Here is a 17,481-nt window from a genome sequence, read left to right as displayed (position 1 = left end):
CTCTCTTTATTTATAATGAAGACGCCAAATTGAGATATCAAGTTTCAAACTCAATTTCATTTAACTATTTTTCCTCACATAGTGATATAAGCGTTGGACTGTTAACCTTACAAGTCCCTCACTCCACCCTATCAAAAATTGCGATCGACGACCACCACCGTTACTATATCCATTTCTGGTTGAAAAACGGAATAATATATATATATATATATATATATATATATATATATATATATATATATATATATATATATATATATATATATATATATATATATATATATAAAGAAAATTTATATAAAAAAAAACTATTTAAAATCGTAGGTTTTCAATTTCAATTTCATTATCAATTGGATTTAAATGAGTCGGATCCATACATGATCATATATTAAGACACGAGTTAGATTGACCATAAATACATCTAGTCCTGTGTAGGGATTTTGTGGTAAAAAATAATATTTTAAAAATTAAATAGAAAATCAAATTTAAGATTCAATTTATTTTTTCTGTTAAATTAAATTTGCACTTAATCATCTATAAAATAAATAAATAAATAAATAAAATAATAGGAAAGAAAACTTAATTGATAAAAATACACAATCACATATTTACGGTATTTCAAAAATTCCATACAAATTTAATACAATAAAATCATAATCCAATAAATTAAACTATCATTGTTATGATTTGATTGTACATATTTTGTTGTTTATATTTTTTTTTCTATATGAATATAGACTATTAATCCTTGGCTTTGTTGAAAAATTACTAATTAATTTCAAAATATATGATATTCAATTTTTTTTACAAAAAATGATTCAATTCTTAAATTTTATAAGTGATTATATTTGCTTCTTTTTAACCCAATTTTATATTTGATATTTTAGAATAATAAACTCAATTTGATATGCAATAAATGCATGGATTATTATAGATTAGTTATTTAATACATTGTAAATTGCATTAATGTAATTTCTATTAATGTAAATCACTCTAACCGACTTTAAATTAAAAATTCTTTAAAAAGCCCAAAACTAATTATAAATCTATATAAACCCTAATTCAACTCACTTAATTGTTACTTCTTTCCTCTAAATCTCTTTCCATCAGAAACTCTTCTCATACCTCAACGAGTTCTCAATTTCGTGTATTCTCAAGCTTCAGGTAACTTTTTCATCAAGGTTTCTTTTATTCCGATTTGCAAATAATTTCGTTTTTGGTTATCACGAAGGTATGATTTGGTTGAATGATTTAGGATTAGTGAGTAGTGATGATTTGATATTGGATATTATAAAGCTCAAATTAGGGTTTAATATGATTTGGGATGTGATCAAACTGGGTATTGAAACGTTGATACAGTGGCTGATTTGGATTTGGGGAGTTATTGGAATGTTGTTAATTTTTCGATTACAAAGGTTATGAAAGTGACAAGGATTTGAAGGGTTTAATATGATTTGTGATGTGATCAAATTGGGTATTGAAATGTTGATACGGTGGCTGATTTGGATTTGGGGGTGTTATTTGAATGTTGCTTCTTATTAGATTAACATGGATATGAAAGTGTTAAGTTTAGGGTTTAGGGTTTGATATGATCTGGGATGAGATCAAATTGGGTATTGAAATGTTGATACAGCGGCTGATTTGGATTTTGGGTTTTATTGGAATGTTGTTTCTTTTTAGATTACTATGGATATGAAAGTGAAAAGGTTCAATAGAACTGAACGAGTGTTTGGGACAACATGCATCTATTGGCTCCAAGGAAGATGCAACAGAAACCCGTGTAGGTATCTGCACAGTGAAACACCATCAATTCTGTCAACCGCTTCTTGTAGAGATGATACTGCATCATATCATAATGCAAGGAAGCGTTTTCATATATCGTCTGAGTCTGCGAAAATGGTCTTACGTAGAAAGACAGGAAATGACATGTTGCCTCCCAAGCATACTACTAAGAAGGTCTTGAATAGAAATATGGGAGATGACAGAGAAAGGACACAAGTTCTTCCTCAGAAGCCTTCAACAAGTATCTGCAAATATTGGATGAATGACAACTGTGTTCATGGTGATCAGTGCCGGAATTTACATTCATGGTCTTATGGCGATGGGTTTGCCACATTAGCAAAGCTTCAAGGACACAAGAAGGTATTGGGCTTATATCCACCATCTTTTAAATTCCTAATAAAACCTAGAAACCTTGATTTCTTTTTGAATTGATAATTCTCAGTAGTTTAATTAAAATATATGTGAACAGCTTGTCACCGGCATTGCACTTCCAGTTGGATCAGACAAACTTTATTCTGGCAGCACCGATGGGACACTTCGGTCATGGGACTGCCATACCGGTCAATGTGCCAATGTGATGAATCTTGGTGCCGAAGCTACCTCTTTGATTAGTGAAGGCCCATGGATTTTTGCTGGTCTTCCTAACACTGTCAAGGTAAGCTCTTATTCTTACTTCAATTATTGTTTTCTTCCATTGTATGGTATTGTCAATTATATTAGGACCATTACTTGTAAGCTGATTATGTCAATGTGGTTTTTGTGAAGGCATGGAATATTCAGACTGCTTTACAGTTAACTCTTGATGGACCTAAGGGACGAGTACTTGCCATGACTGTTGGCAATGATACACTCTTAGCTGGAGCAGAGGTAACCACTACCCACACATTGGTTTATGATTTTTATCTAGATAAATCAGATTTTTAATCCTCTATTTGCTACAACTTGTATAGTTTATTTTGTTCTCTTACTTTTGAAACAGTTCATATCTGTTAATTTATGTTAAATTTTATTATTTAAATCACAGGATGGTGTAATTTCTGCATGGAGAGGCAGCTCTAAATCCAATTCCCCTTTTGAATTGGTTGCATCCCTACGTGGTCACACTAAATCTGTGGCTTGCCTGACCATTGGGGCTTACAAGATGTTGTACTCAGGATCCAAGGATCACAGCATTAAGGTATTTTGTTCTTCTATCTTAGCTCTACACAGTTGCTTGTTGCTTTATATATGTTTTGTTTGATAATCATTTCTTATTGTTTTATTCAGGTTTGGGACCTAGACACATTTGAGTGTAAAATGACACTCAATGCACATACAAACGAAGTCACATCCCTTCTTTGTTGGGACAATTTCTTGTTATCTGGTTCATTAGACTGCACTATCAAGGTTTGGTATAAAACCGAGGTGGAAAATTTGGAAGTTGCATATTCACACAAAGTAGAAAACGTAAGTTACTTAGCTAGTATGTTTAACATCTGTACATTGTTGAACATTATTCGGTTGTGTGTTTTCGCTTGTAGTTGTCAAATTGATATTTCTTATGATAGTCGTGAATGAAAGGTGGTTGTTTATATATTTTATTCTGTGATATTTACAGGGTGTGGTTGCACTCTCTGGGATGACTGATCCAAAAAATAAGCCTATATTGTTCTGCTCTACTAGAGACAATTCAGTTCGTCTCTATGAACTGCCATCGTAAGTAAACCTGCAACCATCACCATCACATTCTTATGTAAAACTTGAATTAGTTCTTGACCGCGTCTCTACATTTATGATTTACAGATTTGCTGAGAGGGGTAGATTGTTTGCTAAGCAAGAAGTTGGATTAGTTGATATAGCTCCTGGTGGACTCTTCTTCACCGGAGACAGAACTGGACTGCTGACTGTCTGGAAATGGTTGGAAGAGCCCAAAGTTGCAGCATCCTCTTGAGTCATGGCAGTTTATTTTCCCTTTTGCTTTCTTCCACCAACTACTTAAAGCTGTTGATGTAAATCGTGTAATGCTTACAGTTTAGGGCAGGAGGTCACACAATTCAATTTATTTTTTCTCCAATCAATTCATGATTGCTAATTGTAAAGGCAAATATGTATATATTTAACCGATTCCAATTCCATTTTTGCTATCTTCTGCTGTTTCTGCTGTTAGTCCGATGAGATTATTATAGAAAGAAGTTTATATAAAATTATGATGTCTTTTATACACAAAATAATGATGTTTTTAAATTCAAACGGTTTTGGCTTTCATGTTTTTTTATAGATAAGTGATAGAGATGTTTGTTTTTTAACTTATATTTTTATTTATAAAATTTTACAATAGATTTATATAGTTGTCATGTTACAGAATAAGTTTGTCATTTAAAATTGAAATTAATTTTAAAATAAATTAAAATACACAAACATATATATTTTAGTAAGTAATTATCTAAATCTATATTTCTAGTCTAGTCATGTCATGGGTTTTTGTTCTTTAAGGTAACCAATGAGATTGGTCAAATTGCAATCTGTAGTAGTTAAGAGGAAAAACTTAAAACCCAAATTCTAGCTTTTTGAAAGAATTAGACTCTTAATACTGTTCAAGTGAAACAATTCAACTAAGTGAAATAGCTTAAAGCTCTACCACTCATTGTTTATCTAATATCTAATAAGGTATGTCACGTCTATTTCTTTCGTGCTATTAGGGTGTGCAGAGGTATTCCAAATTGAACCGGTTCAATCGAAAATAATAAATTAAATTAAATTTAAATCGTAAAAAGATTATTTGAGTCTTTTTTTTTAACAAAATCGTACCGTTCGATTTGATTTGTGGGTTGTCTGTTGCAAACCAAATCAAACTGAATTATGTTATAATCCAAACTTCACCTATCCTACATCCAATCCAAAATCTAAACCTATAATATCTTATCCTTACGATTACGAAGAATTTTCTCTTATACATGCTTAGGGTCTCAGTTTCATCTCTTATACTAGTATCGCGTGTTCATCTCATCTTCTGTGTCATGTATATATTGTATAATCTTTTTTAATATTTTGTTTCTTATATTCTTTCTTTTTCATCTTCTCATTTTTATGTTATTGTTCTCTCTTTCAATTACGTTTTTATTACACTTTTCTTCTATAATCCAACATCTCTTATGTTCTTTCTTTTTATCTTTTCTAATCTTTTTTCTCCTCTGTATTTTTTGTTTCATTATAACATTTTTGATAATTTTTTATGCTACTATTTAATATTTTTTATTTCACTTTTGTCTAAATATGATTTTTGTATATTTAATGAGAAATTATTGTCCGAATATGATGATTTTTGTTGTTATTTTCTAATTTATGAATGACTAAACACAAATTCATGTTGCTCTCTATAAGTGTATATATGACTCAATAAAAATCTTGTAAAAATCTTGTAAAAATCTTTTTCCTTTACGTGTCAGTAGAAGCCATATAGGCGTTTCTAGTATGATAAGAAGAGGAATCCCATATAACAGTTAATTTCAATGCCGAAGTGATATAGGGGTCAGTAACAAGGTATCAGAAGTTGGATAAAACTGAGTTCTCACCAATAACAATTTCTCATAAGTTGAAGAAATATTTTCTAACACACCACATTATAGTTCAGACTGATTACCTATTTAGATAGGTGATGTTCCAAATATTGCATCGCATACGAACCCAAAAAAATCCCTAAAGGCTTAAGTGTTGGCATAACTTGTAGCTGAAACAACATTGGAGGTCCTAGACATGTAGTCTAGATGAACGATATTTATTGACAAATATTCCTATATTAAGATAAATGTGGTTAGAACCTTACTGTAAAATAATAACGACATACCATCAAAGTGTCTTTAAGATTTTGTTTTACAACATTAAAAAGCCAATCATATTGTAAGGCTTACTTATTCAGTGTTCGGATGTGCCTAGAGATAGGGCTCAGAGATGTGGTACTTAAGTCATATTCTCATCTAGTAACGTCCTGAATCAAAGGGGACTACCTCGATAAGGATTCAACTATGCATTAATACATGAAGATTGTGTTAAGCACCATGGAAAAATTCATAAGGACGGAAATTCAATACATACCAAAGGATTAAAAATTAAAAAGGAAACATGTTATCCGAACTTTCCAGCACAATGGCAAGGAAAGAGAATAAGACAGTGAAGCTTTGACCTCCAAAGCATCACTAAAAAAAAATACGGACACACATAGGAACTAAGATCGTTAACCAGTGATCATTCACCATTTGTGTTAGTTTTATTGTCGTTTGAATGTCAAAATCAAATGAATTATTGTGAGTTTGGATAGTAGTTTAAGCCTATTTTAGTAGATTTTTATCATATATTGATCTGCTTAGGTTTTATTGATTCTGGACTATTTTACGCGCTTGATGTAGTGTTTCATGTGTTTACAGGTCTAAAGAATCAAGAGGAAGTTGATCAGAGAAGAATCCAAACAAAAATATATGAGCAGGAGAAAAAGAGAAGATTTTGAGCATCTCCTGCTCATACGCGTATGAGGGTCTCATACGCGTATGGCCACTCAGTGCCACCAACCATCATACGCGTACCACCAGAGAGAGGGCACAAATCATGCCTCTTCTCATACGCATATGGGATGGTTCATACACGTATGATACCAACCAGTCAAGGCCCTCCTATGTAGGCCAGAGCCTTACGCGTATGGCTCCAACTTAGTCATACGCCTTACCATGGGTCATACGCATATGAGTCAGTGTAAAAATATTTCATACGCGTATAGAAGGAGGCCATACACGTATGAAACGAACCAGATATGAAACGCCCAAATTTCACCTATTTAGCCGAAAAAAGCAAATTTCCAAGGGTTGGACGATTTTTCAGTGCAAAGAACATGTTTTAAAGGCTGGAGAAATCAAGAATTCGTGGTGGATCAAGGATTTCATGAAATCTAAGTGATTTAAGACCTCTTTTCTTCCATTAATTTGTAATGTCTACACTTTCTGTTTTGTTTTTATTTACTATTATGAGTAGTTAAATCCCCCAATGCTAAGAGGTGTCTCTGATTCGAATTAATGCAATAAATTTAGTTTGAACCTTGTAATGACATTAATTTGACAATATTTGATTTACTTGCAATTTGTTCTTAATGCTTTGTCTCTCGTACAAATTGAGTTTGATTCACGGTTAATATTTAGGCTGGACCGCCATCGTTAACGCTTATTTGTGAGTAATTCATAGTAGATATCACCTAGGACTAGGGATACCCTGTGAAAACCGGAATACCCTTGATTAAAATAATGCAAATTTCATCTATAATTCTCTATGGACATATGAGTTAATTTGAATGATTAAAGGTTTTCTCACTAAGGACTTAGGAGTAAACACCCTTAAGGGCAGGTAGTCAGATTTGTAAAATTAAGTTATTGCAAGGTCAAGTTACTTTTGTTGATGAATCCAATCATACATCTTCCCTAGCATACTCACTCATAATTTCTTTTAAACCGTTATTCTTCTTTATTTACATTCAATTGCACTTTATTTTATATTCACAAAACAACAACCTAAAACCCCATAGTCTTTTCTTTAACTAATTTAAAATCAGAACTTTGTATCATCATGCAGTCCACCCCCTATCATCCTCAAACAAGTGGGCAGGTGGATGTTTCTAACAAGCAAATCAAGTAAATTCTGGAAAAGATTATGTGTGCCTTGAGAAAAGATTGGGCGATAAAGTTGGATGATGCATTGCGGGCATACATAACTGCATTCAAAACACCATAGGTATGCCTCCTTATCAGTTAGTTCATGGAAAATCTTGTCATTTACTTTTGGAACTGGAACACAAAGCCTTGTGGGCCTCAAAATTCCTCAATTATGATATCTCAAAAGCGAGTGATTCCAGAATTCTTCAGCTTCATGAGCTAGAAGAATTTAGAAACTAAGCTTATGAGAATGCCATATTTATAAAGAACAAACAAAAAAATGACATGATCTGAAGATTCAGAAAAAGGAATTTTAGGAAGGACAATTGGTTCTCTTAATTTAACTCCAGGTTGAAGTTGTTCACTGGAAAGCTGAAGTCAAGATGGTCTAGCCCATTCACTGTCAGCAAAGTGTTCCCGCGTGAGGCAATCAAGTTGAAGAATAATACCAATGGAGACACCTTCAAGGTAAATGGGAAGAGGTTGAAACCCTACCACTAAGGGCAAGAGATTCAACTGGTAGAAGAGGTACAACTCATAGCACAATAGAATGATCATACGTTAAGTTATGTGTAACAACCCAATTTTAGTATCTATTTCTTATATTATTATTATTATATTTTATTTTATTTATTTGGAGTGGTAATTAATTAATTGGTTGTTGGGTAGTATGATAATTGATTATATTAATTAATTTGGTGTGTTAATTAATTATTTAGTTGATATGAGATATAATGAATAATTGAATTAATCAACTTGGTGTGCATATTGAGTTGGTTTAATTTATTTGAATTAAATAGAGATATTATAATACTAGGTCTTATTGGGCCTATTAATTAAATTAGAGGTATCATTCTTTAAGCCCAAATATAATACTATAAATAAGAGGTAGGAGAGTGAGAAGTAGGATTCATTTAATCATTTGACGGCAATAGAGAAAGAAAAGAGGAAAAGTAAGGAGAAGAGGGGAAAAACAAGAGAGAAGCTAAGGTTTCCAGAAAATTGAAGAGGTAAGGGGGGAATCCTTATTATTATGGGTTAGTATGATTGGGTCAATGGGTAGAAATATGTTTACGTTGAAATCCCTAAATTTCATGGTTTTTGGAATTGTTAGGTTTTGATGAGTATTCTTGATTTGTGGTGATTTAATTGTGTTAAAACTGTAAGTTAACCTTATATACTTAACGTATTGTATGAGTTATAATTTTCTGAACGTTTGGCTTTTTACGGAATCGAAATAGGAGGTCCGAAAGTCCTCCAACGATGAAAAACGCAGAAAATTCTGCATTCTGTTTTGTGTTAACGCAGGAATAACATTCTGTTTTTGCGTTAACCGGTTAACCAAAGGCGTTAACCGGTTAACACTGTTGAAAATTTGTTAGGAATTGCATTCTGTTTTGCGTTAACCGGTTAACCAAAAGCGTTAACCGGTTAACACTGTTGAAATCTGCCAGAAAGTGTATTCTGTTTTGCAATAACCGATTAACCAAAAGCGTTAACCGGTTAACACTGTTGAAAAATGAAAAATTGAGATTGTAAAATTTGTATTCATTTTGAAATGAAATCTAAGTGTGCGTATTTGATAATTAGCCTATATTTATGAATGATATATTGTTATGAATGTGTATATGTACCATTGGTGGATAATTCATAGAGTTGAATTATGGTGATATGTGGAATGTTAAGATGGTAGAGATGATCTTAATTGCATATGTATTGGTATTTGTACATTCATTCATGGCATGGTCGGCTTCATAATGGAAGCGGTGAAACTGTGGGTTCACATGGTATTAGACGTTGATCCTTGAATGGAAATAGGCGTAGCAGACGTTGATCCTTAACTGGAAATAGGCGTAGTGGCTTTGATCTTGTCCGGATCGGAAGCGTGGCTTGGATTCTAGATATTGAATCGGAAAGCGGTGAAACGTTGGGTTCACATTGAGGTACCGCATGCATAGAGTCACATGTCTTGCATTGAGTCACATTAGAGTTATGTGATAATTGAATGTATGCATTGATGTGATTGTGGGGTGTGTATGAGATATGGTAATTGAATTTGGTGATGTTTGGATACATAATTTGGCAAAATATGTGATTATGTGATAATTTTAGTTATGTGTATATTTGAGAATATAATATTGGATTTGAATATTATACTCCTTGAGTTTGATGGATGTTGAAACATGTGAAATAAATGTTAGTTAATATTATTGACATGGTTATACAAGGTGTGATGAATTCCGTTAATTGTTGATTTAATCATTGTGCCTTATTATACTTCTTCATAATGATTTGAATTCTCACCCTTTCTGTTTGAATGTTGCCTTTACATGGGCATCGTGCAGATACTCAGGAGTAGTATTATTGAAGTAAGTGGAGGGTAGCTCATTCGAGATTTAGCCGGAGAGCTTCCGTATTCTAGTTTGGAGACTAGGTAGTGAGTCAATGCTCTGGTCATGTAACACGGGGTAGATTAGTAGTATTGAACTCATATCTTATTTTGATACGTATTATGTTATTACTTGTGAACATGTCTGATTGCAATTGCTGTTTGAGATGCCATAGTGCCAAATATTCTAGATATGGTTTTATTTTATCTTGAGGAGATTATTGAGAGATGATCATCGTATGGGACATGGATCATTTTATGAAATGCATGAGTATTCATTATTTTCCGCTGCGAACGCATATTCTTGAATATTCATGATAATTGAAATGTGTTATTTTAAATGACCAGGTGTATTGTATATTGATGATGAATGATGTTGGGTTTTTGAAAGCTTTTAGTTTTTAAAAACGTCGATGTGACGCCCTTTTGTTTATATGCATGCTTATTTACTCTGATTATATGTTAAGTATTTTGGGGTAGAAAAATGGGTGTTACACTATGGACGTTAAAAAGCGCGTTTTGGGTGGCAACCCAAGGGAAGTAATAATAGTTTTATTTTCAGTTGTGTGATTTATATTCTTGTTTTTCATTTTTCAATAGTCGTGTGTCGCAGAACCGAGCGAAAAGGGGGGAATCTGAAACGCGGGGCAAACACTAAAAGAAAAAAAAATTAAAATTCTTTTGCCTTCTGCCCATACGCGTATGAGGATGCCAAAATTCACCATTTTGCAAGGTCTTTGCTCATACGCGTGCGAAGGTCCTCATATGTGTATGACGAATACCAAAGGTCACGAAGAAGTTGAAAAATTGGGCCATACACGTATGGCCAGGTGATACGTGAATGCAATGGTCACTTGGAAGCATACCCGTATAATACGTGATCTAGTTTTTACACCATATTTTTTTGTCTTTGCCCATACGCGTATGAGATGTGTCTTACGTGTATGGCCCTACAGACAACGTATGGGCAACTATATATACTTTTTCTGGCATTTTTCTACCATTTTCCATCCTGAGCCATATGCGATACTGTTTCCTAGACAAATTTCTCTGAGTTTTTCTTGTTTTTTCTAGTTTTTCTCTTATTCAGGACAAATCTCCTCAACACCAACATCAATGGCCACTTTTTCTTCTTCATCTTATGATTTCAACAGGTTTACCTCAGTTGAGCACATAAAGAGGTATTTTTCTTTGCTGGACAAAAGATTAATGAGGAAAAGCCTTCAACCTGCACCCAGATGAACACCCTGGCATACATGTTGTCCTGAAGAAGCATAACCTAACTTATTTGAACAATCAAATCCATCCAATGACTAAGGAACTGGTGTTGGAGTTTTATGCTAATATCTATAAACCCCCTCCCACTGAGGATGAGGTTGTAGAGCCCGAGTTGATTTCTTGGGTCAGAGCGAAACATATCCATTTTCACTAGAAAATGGTGAACAAATTGTTGAAGATAAAGTTCACGGAATCAAACTGCGAGTATCTGATGTAGAAGACTACCTCTAGGACTGGATGGCCATACCGAGCGATGTTGGACCATTTGGCATTAGAGGGAAGAGATTGACATCATGCATCTACCCCTATTTCTCGGAAGATTGTTATTATGGACTTGGATGTCGTCCCGAAGGTGTGAACGAACTTTATGCACCACATTTTAGATACTAACCAAAGTGAGTAAGAGCTTATTCCTATGAGAGCTTTGGATTTGTATTTTCTGTTGACCTGATGTCCTATGAAAATCAGGCGTATTATTTTTGATGATATGGATGAGATGGTCTAAATGCGACTAAGAAGTTTTTGGGACATGCTTCTGTCATTCTATTACTATGCAGGAAAGCATGAGTGGAAGAGTTTACATATGGCCTCACTATGAACCCGACATGGGTATTTGATGATGGGTGGATTACTGAGCACCCCATGAGGGAAACACGAGCTAAGGAGGTACCAAATACAGATGAGTGTTTAGTAGAGACTGACGGATATAACAAACATCATCCCCAACATGCACCTGAGGGAGTTCCTCTTGCCGATGAGGATTATCAGGCACATAGGGATAGGATGAGTATGCTCTACTTCATGCAGGACTTATATGCGCACACCGAGCACTATCTCATCCATCAGGTGGATACATGGGAAGTTGCTCAACACTTCAGAGACAGATTTTCAGGTGGCCCTCCAGCACCGTTTGATGGATGCTATCAGTATCCCTAGATGGAGACCCTGATTTAGCTCGAAGGACATGTACAACAACAACAGTAGCACCACCAGACTCCATTCTTGTAGCCCACTCCCCAACAGCACTAGAGCCCCTTCAGTAGTCCATGGCAGAGAGACCAGTAGGGACAGATGTCCCCTATCTTAGCCTTTGTGCATCATGGTGACCCAACTGCCATGATCAGTTGTGACACCTAGATGACAGATAAAGATAAAGACAGAGGCACTTATGAGGATTAGTTTTATTTTTCTTTCTTTCTTCATTTTTGTTTTCTTTTTACTTTTGTTTGATGTTTTGTCATTTTGTTTGGTAATTATGATTCTGGTGTACTTCCCAAAATTTTGATTAGAATATTATAGAAGTTTTATTTCAGTTAATTCATTTTATGTTTCTATTATTTAAGTGATGATTTCTAGCATGAGTGGCTGACTCAAATCACCCATATAAAGTTTTGATGCCTTATCCATATAAATACAAATCAATCATAATATCTCTGAAATGATTTGATGTGGTTTTCTGGAAGTTCTACTGGAAGGGGTGCAAGATCATTGTAAATGAGTGTGAAGTTGCATCACACAAGATACACTATGGACATTGTTATCTCTTATCAACATGGTGAGAACATAAAAATCCAAACATAGTATTCATCATATGAGAGAGCATTCAGGTATGTTTTTATCATCTAGAACTTGCGCCTGCTCTTTTCTGATATCCAGTACATGATTACACACATTGAGGCACATTGCTTGTTGTAGCCCTGAGCCTTTCTAGCCATCTCATATATTATTGTATCCTTTGTTAACCCAGTTTAAGCTTGTACCCCCATTATTTGTATTTTCACCACATCATTAGCCATTGGGCCAAGCACTTCCCTACCTTATTCAGAGTTTTTGTGTATTATTTTTGGATATGTGTTTCATTCTAAGTTTGGTGTTGTTGTTGGAATAGCAAACTTTAAGTGTGGGGTAGTTGTGCAACATTGATAAAGGTGAGTGCATCTGGAAAAAAAGAGAGAGAAAAGTTGAAAAATCAACTTAATTGAAGAGAAAAAGTAATAAACAAAAACACTCACCGGAAGAAGAACTCAGTTGGATATCAATAATCAAAGAAAAATCCAAAAACTCAGTCCAAGCTAGCTAACCAAAGAAAAATCAGAGTCTATAGAGATTCTAGCAGTGATACTTTGGAATGAACATGGTGAAAAGAATAATCGCAATTACTTTGAACCATTAACCTACTTATCTATATAATATTCCACCATTAGCCTTAGCCCCATTACAACCTGAAAGACCTCAAAAAAGTGTGTGTATTGTATATCTAATAATTGAAAGAGAGCTTATGCAAGCCTATGGTATGGTGATGCATATTGTGAATTTTGAGTATATATACATTAACACCCGAGAGATAATTTTTAGTAGATTTCTATCATGACTTGATATGTTGAGGTTTTATTGATTCTTGGCTACTTTACGCGCTTGAGGTAGTGTTTCATGTGTTTATAGGTCTGAAGAATCAAGAGGAAGTTGATCAGAGAAGAATCAAGACAAATATACACGAGCAGGAGAAAAAGAGAACATTTTGAGCATCTCATGCCCATATACGTATGGGGGGTCTCATACGCATATGGCCACCCAGTGCCATTAGCCAACAAACGTGTACCACCAAAGAGATGACAAAAATCATGCCTCTGCTCAGACGCGTAAGGGATGGTCCATACGCGTATGAGACCAACCAGTTAAGGCCCCCTTGTGCAGGCCAAAGCCTTACGTGTATGGCTCCAACTAGGCCATACGTCTTACCCTGGGCCATACGCGTATGAGTCAGTGCAAAAATGCGTCTTATGCGTATAACACAACCAAGATCTGAAAAGCCCAAATTTCACATATTTAGCCGAAAAGTATGAATTTCCAAGGGTTGGACGATTTTTTCAGCGCAAAGAACACGTTTTGAAGGATGGAGAACTCAAGAATTCGTGGTGGATCAAGGATTTCATGAACTCTAAGTTATTGAAGACCTCTTTTCTTCCACTAATTTGTAATGTCTACACTCTATGTTTTATTTTTCTTTACTATTATGAGTAGTTAAACCCCTTAATGTTAGGGGTGTCCCTGATTTAGATTTATGCAATAGTTTTATTTTGGACCTTGTAATGACATTGATTTGATGATATTTGATTTACTTGCAATTTGTTCTTAATGCTTTCTCTCTCGGATAAATTGAGTCTGATTCATGGTTAATATTTAGGCTGGACCACCATTGTTAACGCTTAATTATGAGTCATTCATAGTAGATATCACCTATGACTATGGATACCCTGTGGAAACCAAAATACCCTTGATTAAAATAATTCTTAATTTCATCTGTAATTCTCTATGGAAATAGGAGTTAATTTGAATGATTAAAGGTTTTCTGACTAAGGACTTAGAAGTAAACACCCTTACAGGTTGATAGTAAGAATTGTTAAATTAAGTTATTGCAAGGTCAGGTTACATTTGTTGATGAATCCAATCATACACCTTCCCTGACATATATTCACTCATAATTTCTTTTAAACCGTTATTTTGCTTTGTTTACTTTCAATTACACATTATTTTCTATTCGCAAAACAACAATCCAAAACTCCCATAGTCTTTTGTTTAACTAATTTAAAATGAGAACTCGGTATCATCACGTAGTCCTTGAGATCGATACTTTGGGATTTCCCATTATCACTATATTGACAGATTAGTACATTTGTTAATTTATTGGTCAATAAGTCACAAGGATGACATCAATAGTTAAATACATCCTTATTTGATAGCTCTTAGAAGAGAAAAAGATACCTTCTAAAACCCATTAACGAGTATCTTTTAACTCTTTGGTTGAATTAAACTTGTATCAAAGATGAATCAAATACCCACAACTCAAGTGTCTAACCCGTGAAGAAGGTAAATATATCTTGGAGAAGATTAACAAATGAAATATCGAATAACATATGGTGGACATTCCTTAGAAAGACACGGGGACATACACATCGTACTCCATACAAATATGAGTGCATTCTCTTGGATATTTTCCTAGTGGATGATGGATATTCTGGGACGCTTCCCAATGACACCTGGTCATATAAAGTATATGATGGCTGTTGTTGATTACTTATAAAGGAAGAAGTGCTTGCTAAGATAGTTGACCACACTATCCTTCGTTTCTTCAAGATAACCATGTTGGGGGAGAATATGGGTGAGAAAGATCTAGAAGGGAGGTTGAATAGACCATGCCTTAAAAATCACCTTTTAAAACGGATTTCTCAAAATCAGAGATTTTCATAAAATTGAACTGTGGAAATTTAATAGCGTATGCGTTGGATTAATATCACGAGTTACACAATCTTTAAATGATATAATAAAATATGAACAATGAATATCTTAGTCAATCAATAACTCAATCAATACAAATAAAATTTGAACAAAGTATGATATGAATCTAAAGCTAGTATGATTGAGAAATTTTATATTAAGAAAAATTGAGTTTTTATTGAATCTAAAACTGGTATGATATGAATCATTCATTTATGTGTTTCTTAACCCCAAATATTATACTAATTTGACTTGAACCATTTTACATCGACTTTTACCTAAGATTTCAATTTAATGCACATAAAACATGATTTAATGAATTGCACTCAATTCTAAGATATTCGCAACGGTCTAACTTAGAGGAGACTCAATTAATAAAGTGATAAACGATAAAAGGTAATAAACGAGACAAACAGCAAATTAAAAACCCTTGAGGGGCAGAGCAACTTCAAAACATACTCAAAAAAATTATCATTTCAGAGATTATTGTCACATTACAACAAAACACGGTGCGATTACATAAAGCTCTACAATTCGTTGAAAGTGATATATGTTTTACAAAACTTCACTTCACTTGAAAACCAGCTGACCAACGGTTATGTCGAATCTGCAAAAAGGATTTTTGTCAGCGTTCTTAAGAGGAGACCGGGCGACGACGTGAAAGGGGATTGGGCTAAAGAACTCCCCCGTGTTTTATGGGCTTAGTGACTAAATCTCTTTCATATAATTTTTTCAAAAGTAACAATGTCCATATATTAAATTTAATTAAAATAATAAATAAAGTAGTTTAAACATTCAAAAACTAAAACAATAGTGGAGTTACTAAAATTACAAAACAACTACATAAAAATTATTCGTCGAACATCTTCTAGTCTTATTTAAAACATGTCATCTCTTAAGCTTTGTCAGGGTTAGCAAAATTTTATAGAAAATGAAACAAGTAGAAAAATAATGTCATTGTAAAAATGTTATTCTTATATTCACACCAATATCGAAATACCTTCACTTATGCCCAACTCATAAGATGCATCTCTGAGGGATCAATCGCTAAGTGATTTAGGTCTCTTACTTTAAAATCATTCGGGGTGAATCCCATCTTGGAAAACAAGCATTCATTCACAGGAAATCCACACATTTCATATCGGTTGTGCAACTGTCCATTACTAGGGTGAATAACTTGCTAAATCTAAGAATAAAACAATGTTCCTATAATATATTTCATCTTAACATCCTTAGGAAGTTCAAGAGTCAGTGATGCCTTTCTTCCCATGTTCTTCTCACTGTCAACACAAAAAAAATGTCTACCATAAATATTACACCTTGATCTTTATTCTAAGCACTACCTAATCTCACCCTTAGTAGGTTCACGTTTGAACATACACCTTAAACTCCTAACAACAGGTTATTATCCTTCGAAATTTCCCCAAACATAAAACCAACACCTACCTTCCTCATTTCTATTCTAGTGGAGAAAGCTCTCTACTTTATAGGTTAGTGACTATAAGATTCACGACTTTTGATTTTGCAACTTCTAGTTTCATCACTTCCTAGCTAATCATTTTTGGGTTCATAGCTTTCGCCCCAGTTCAAGATGCGGCATCACTAATCTGTATATCTCTCCTAAGATCAATGATAGAGATGCAAAGATATAGGTTTTCTAAACGTGCTATTAATGAAGAACTAATAAAAATCACAAAAAGAGTAATATATAAGAAACAAATATCTCATATTTTAGTGCAGGTTCCAATGATTCAAGAAGGATGCAGTTTAATCTAAAGCTCGCATAAATCAATCATTAGATAATTTAAGCCTTTAGATTTAATACATTTTGATGTGATCTTGGTGAAATTTTAACTAGAAATGAAAAACGTTACTTTACCACCTTTATTGACACGACTGTTTTGACTATACTTATATATTTGATGGGAACAGGTGATACACTTGACATGTTTAAGATATTTGTTATTGAAATAAAAGATCAACTCAATAGAAATATTAAGAGGTTTCGTAGTGACGATGATTGGAGCACCTTGTCACATAACTCCAAAATAAATAACGATTACATCTATAATATAGATGGAACATCAT

At 33.8% G+C, this 17,481-nt stretch overlaps 1 protein-coding gene across 2 annotated transcripts; it reads left to right on the top strand.

The window, feature by feature from the left end:
* Nucleotides 1-1,004: 1,004 nt before the first annotated feature.
* On the top strand, nucleotides 1,005-3,919 carry LOC127075859 (zinc finger CCCH domain-containing protein 17). Of its 2 annotated transcripts, XM_051017355.1 has the most exons (8): nucleotides 1,005-1,164; nucleotides 1,681-2,142; nucleotides 2,252-2,437; nucleotides 2,548-2,649; nucleotides 2,807-2,959; nucleotides 3,049-3,228; nucleotides 3,380-3,477; nucleotides 3,565-3,919. In XM_051017355.1, the coding sequence occupies exons 2-8, from the start codon at nucleotides 1,687-1,689 to the stop codon at nucleotides 3,710-3,712; spliced, it is 1,323 nt and encodes a 440-aa protein (XP_050873312.1). In that variant the 5' UTR covers nucleotides 1,005-1,164; nucleotides 1,681-1,686; the 3' UTR covers nucleotides 3,713-3,919. The 2 variants fall into 2 exon arrangements, with proteins under 2 accessions (XP_050873312.1, XP_050873311.1); XM_051017354.1 differs by having other exon boundaries at nucleotides 1,051-2,142.
* The last annotated feature ends 13,562 nt before the right edge of the window (nucleotides 3,920-17,481 follow it).

The sequence above is a fragment of the Lathyrus oleraceus genome, chromosome 4, assembly GCF_024323335.1.
Source record: "Lathyrus oleraceus cultivar Zhongwan6 chromosome 4, CAAS_Psat_ZW6_1.0, whole genome shotgun sequence".
In the NCBI taxonomy this organism is placed as follows: Eukaryota; Viridiplantae; Streptophyta; class Magnoliopsida; order Fabales; family Fabaceae; genus Lathyrus; species Lathyrus oleraceus.
Note: the sequence above shows the minus strand (reverse complement) of the source record. Positions and strands in the feature narration are given on the sequence as shown.

Coding starts and splice junctions, on each gene's coding strand:
- LOC127075859 (XM_051017355.1), top strand. CDS start 1,687: ATGGATATGAAAGTGAAAAGGTTCAATAGAACTGAACGAGTGTTTGGG. Junction 2,650..2,806: donor CACTCTTAGCTGGAGCAGAG/GTAACCACTACC, acceptor TTTAAATCACAG/GATGGTGTAATTTCTGCATG. Junction 3,478..3,564: donor CGTCTCTATGAACTGCCATC/GTAAGTAAACCT, acceptor TATGATTTACAG/ATTTGCTGAGAGGGGTAGAT.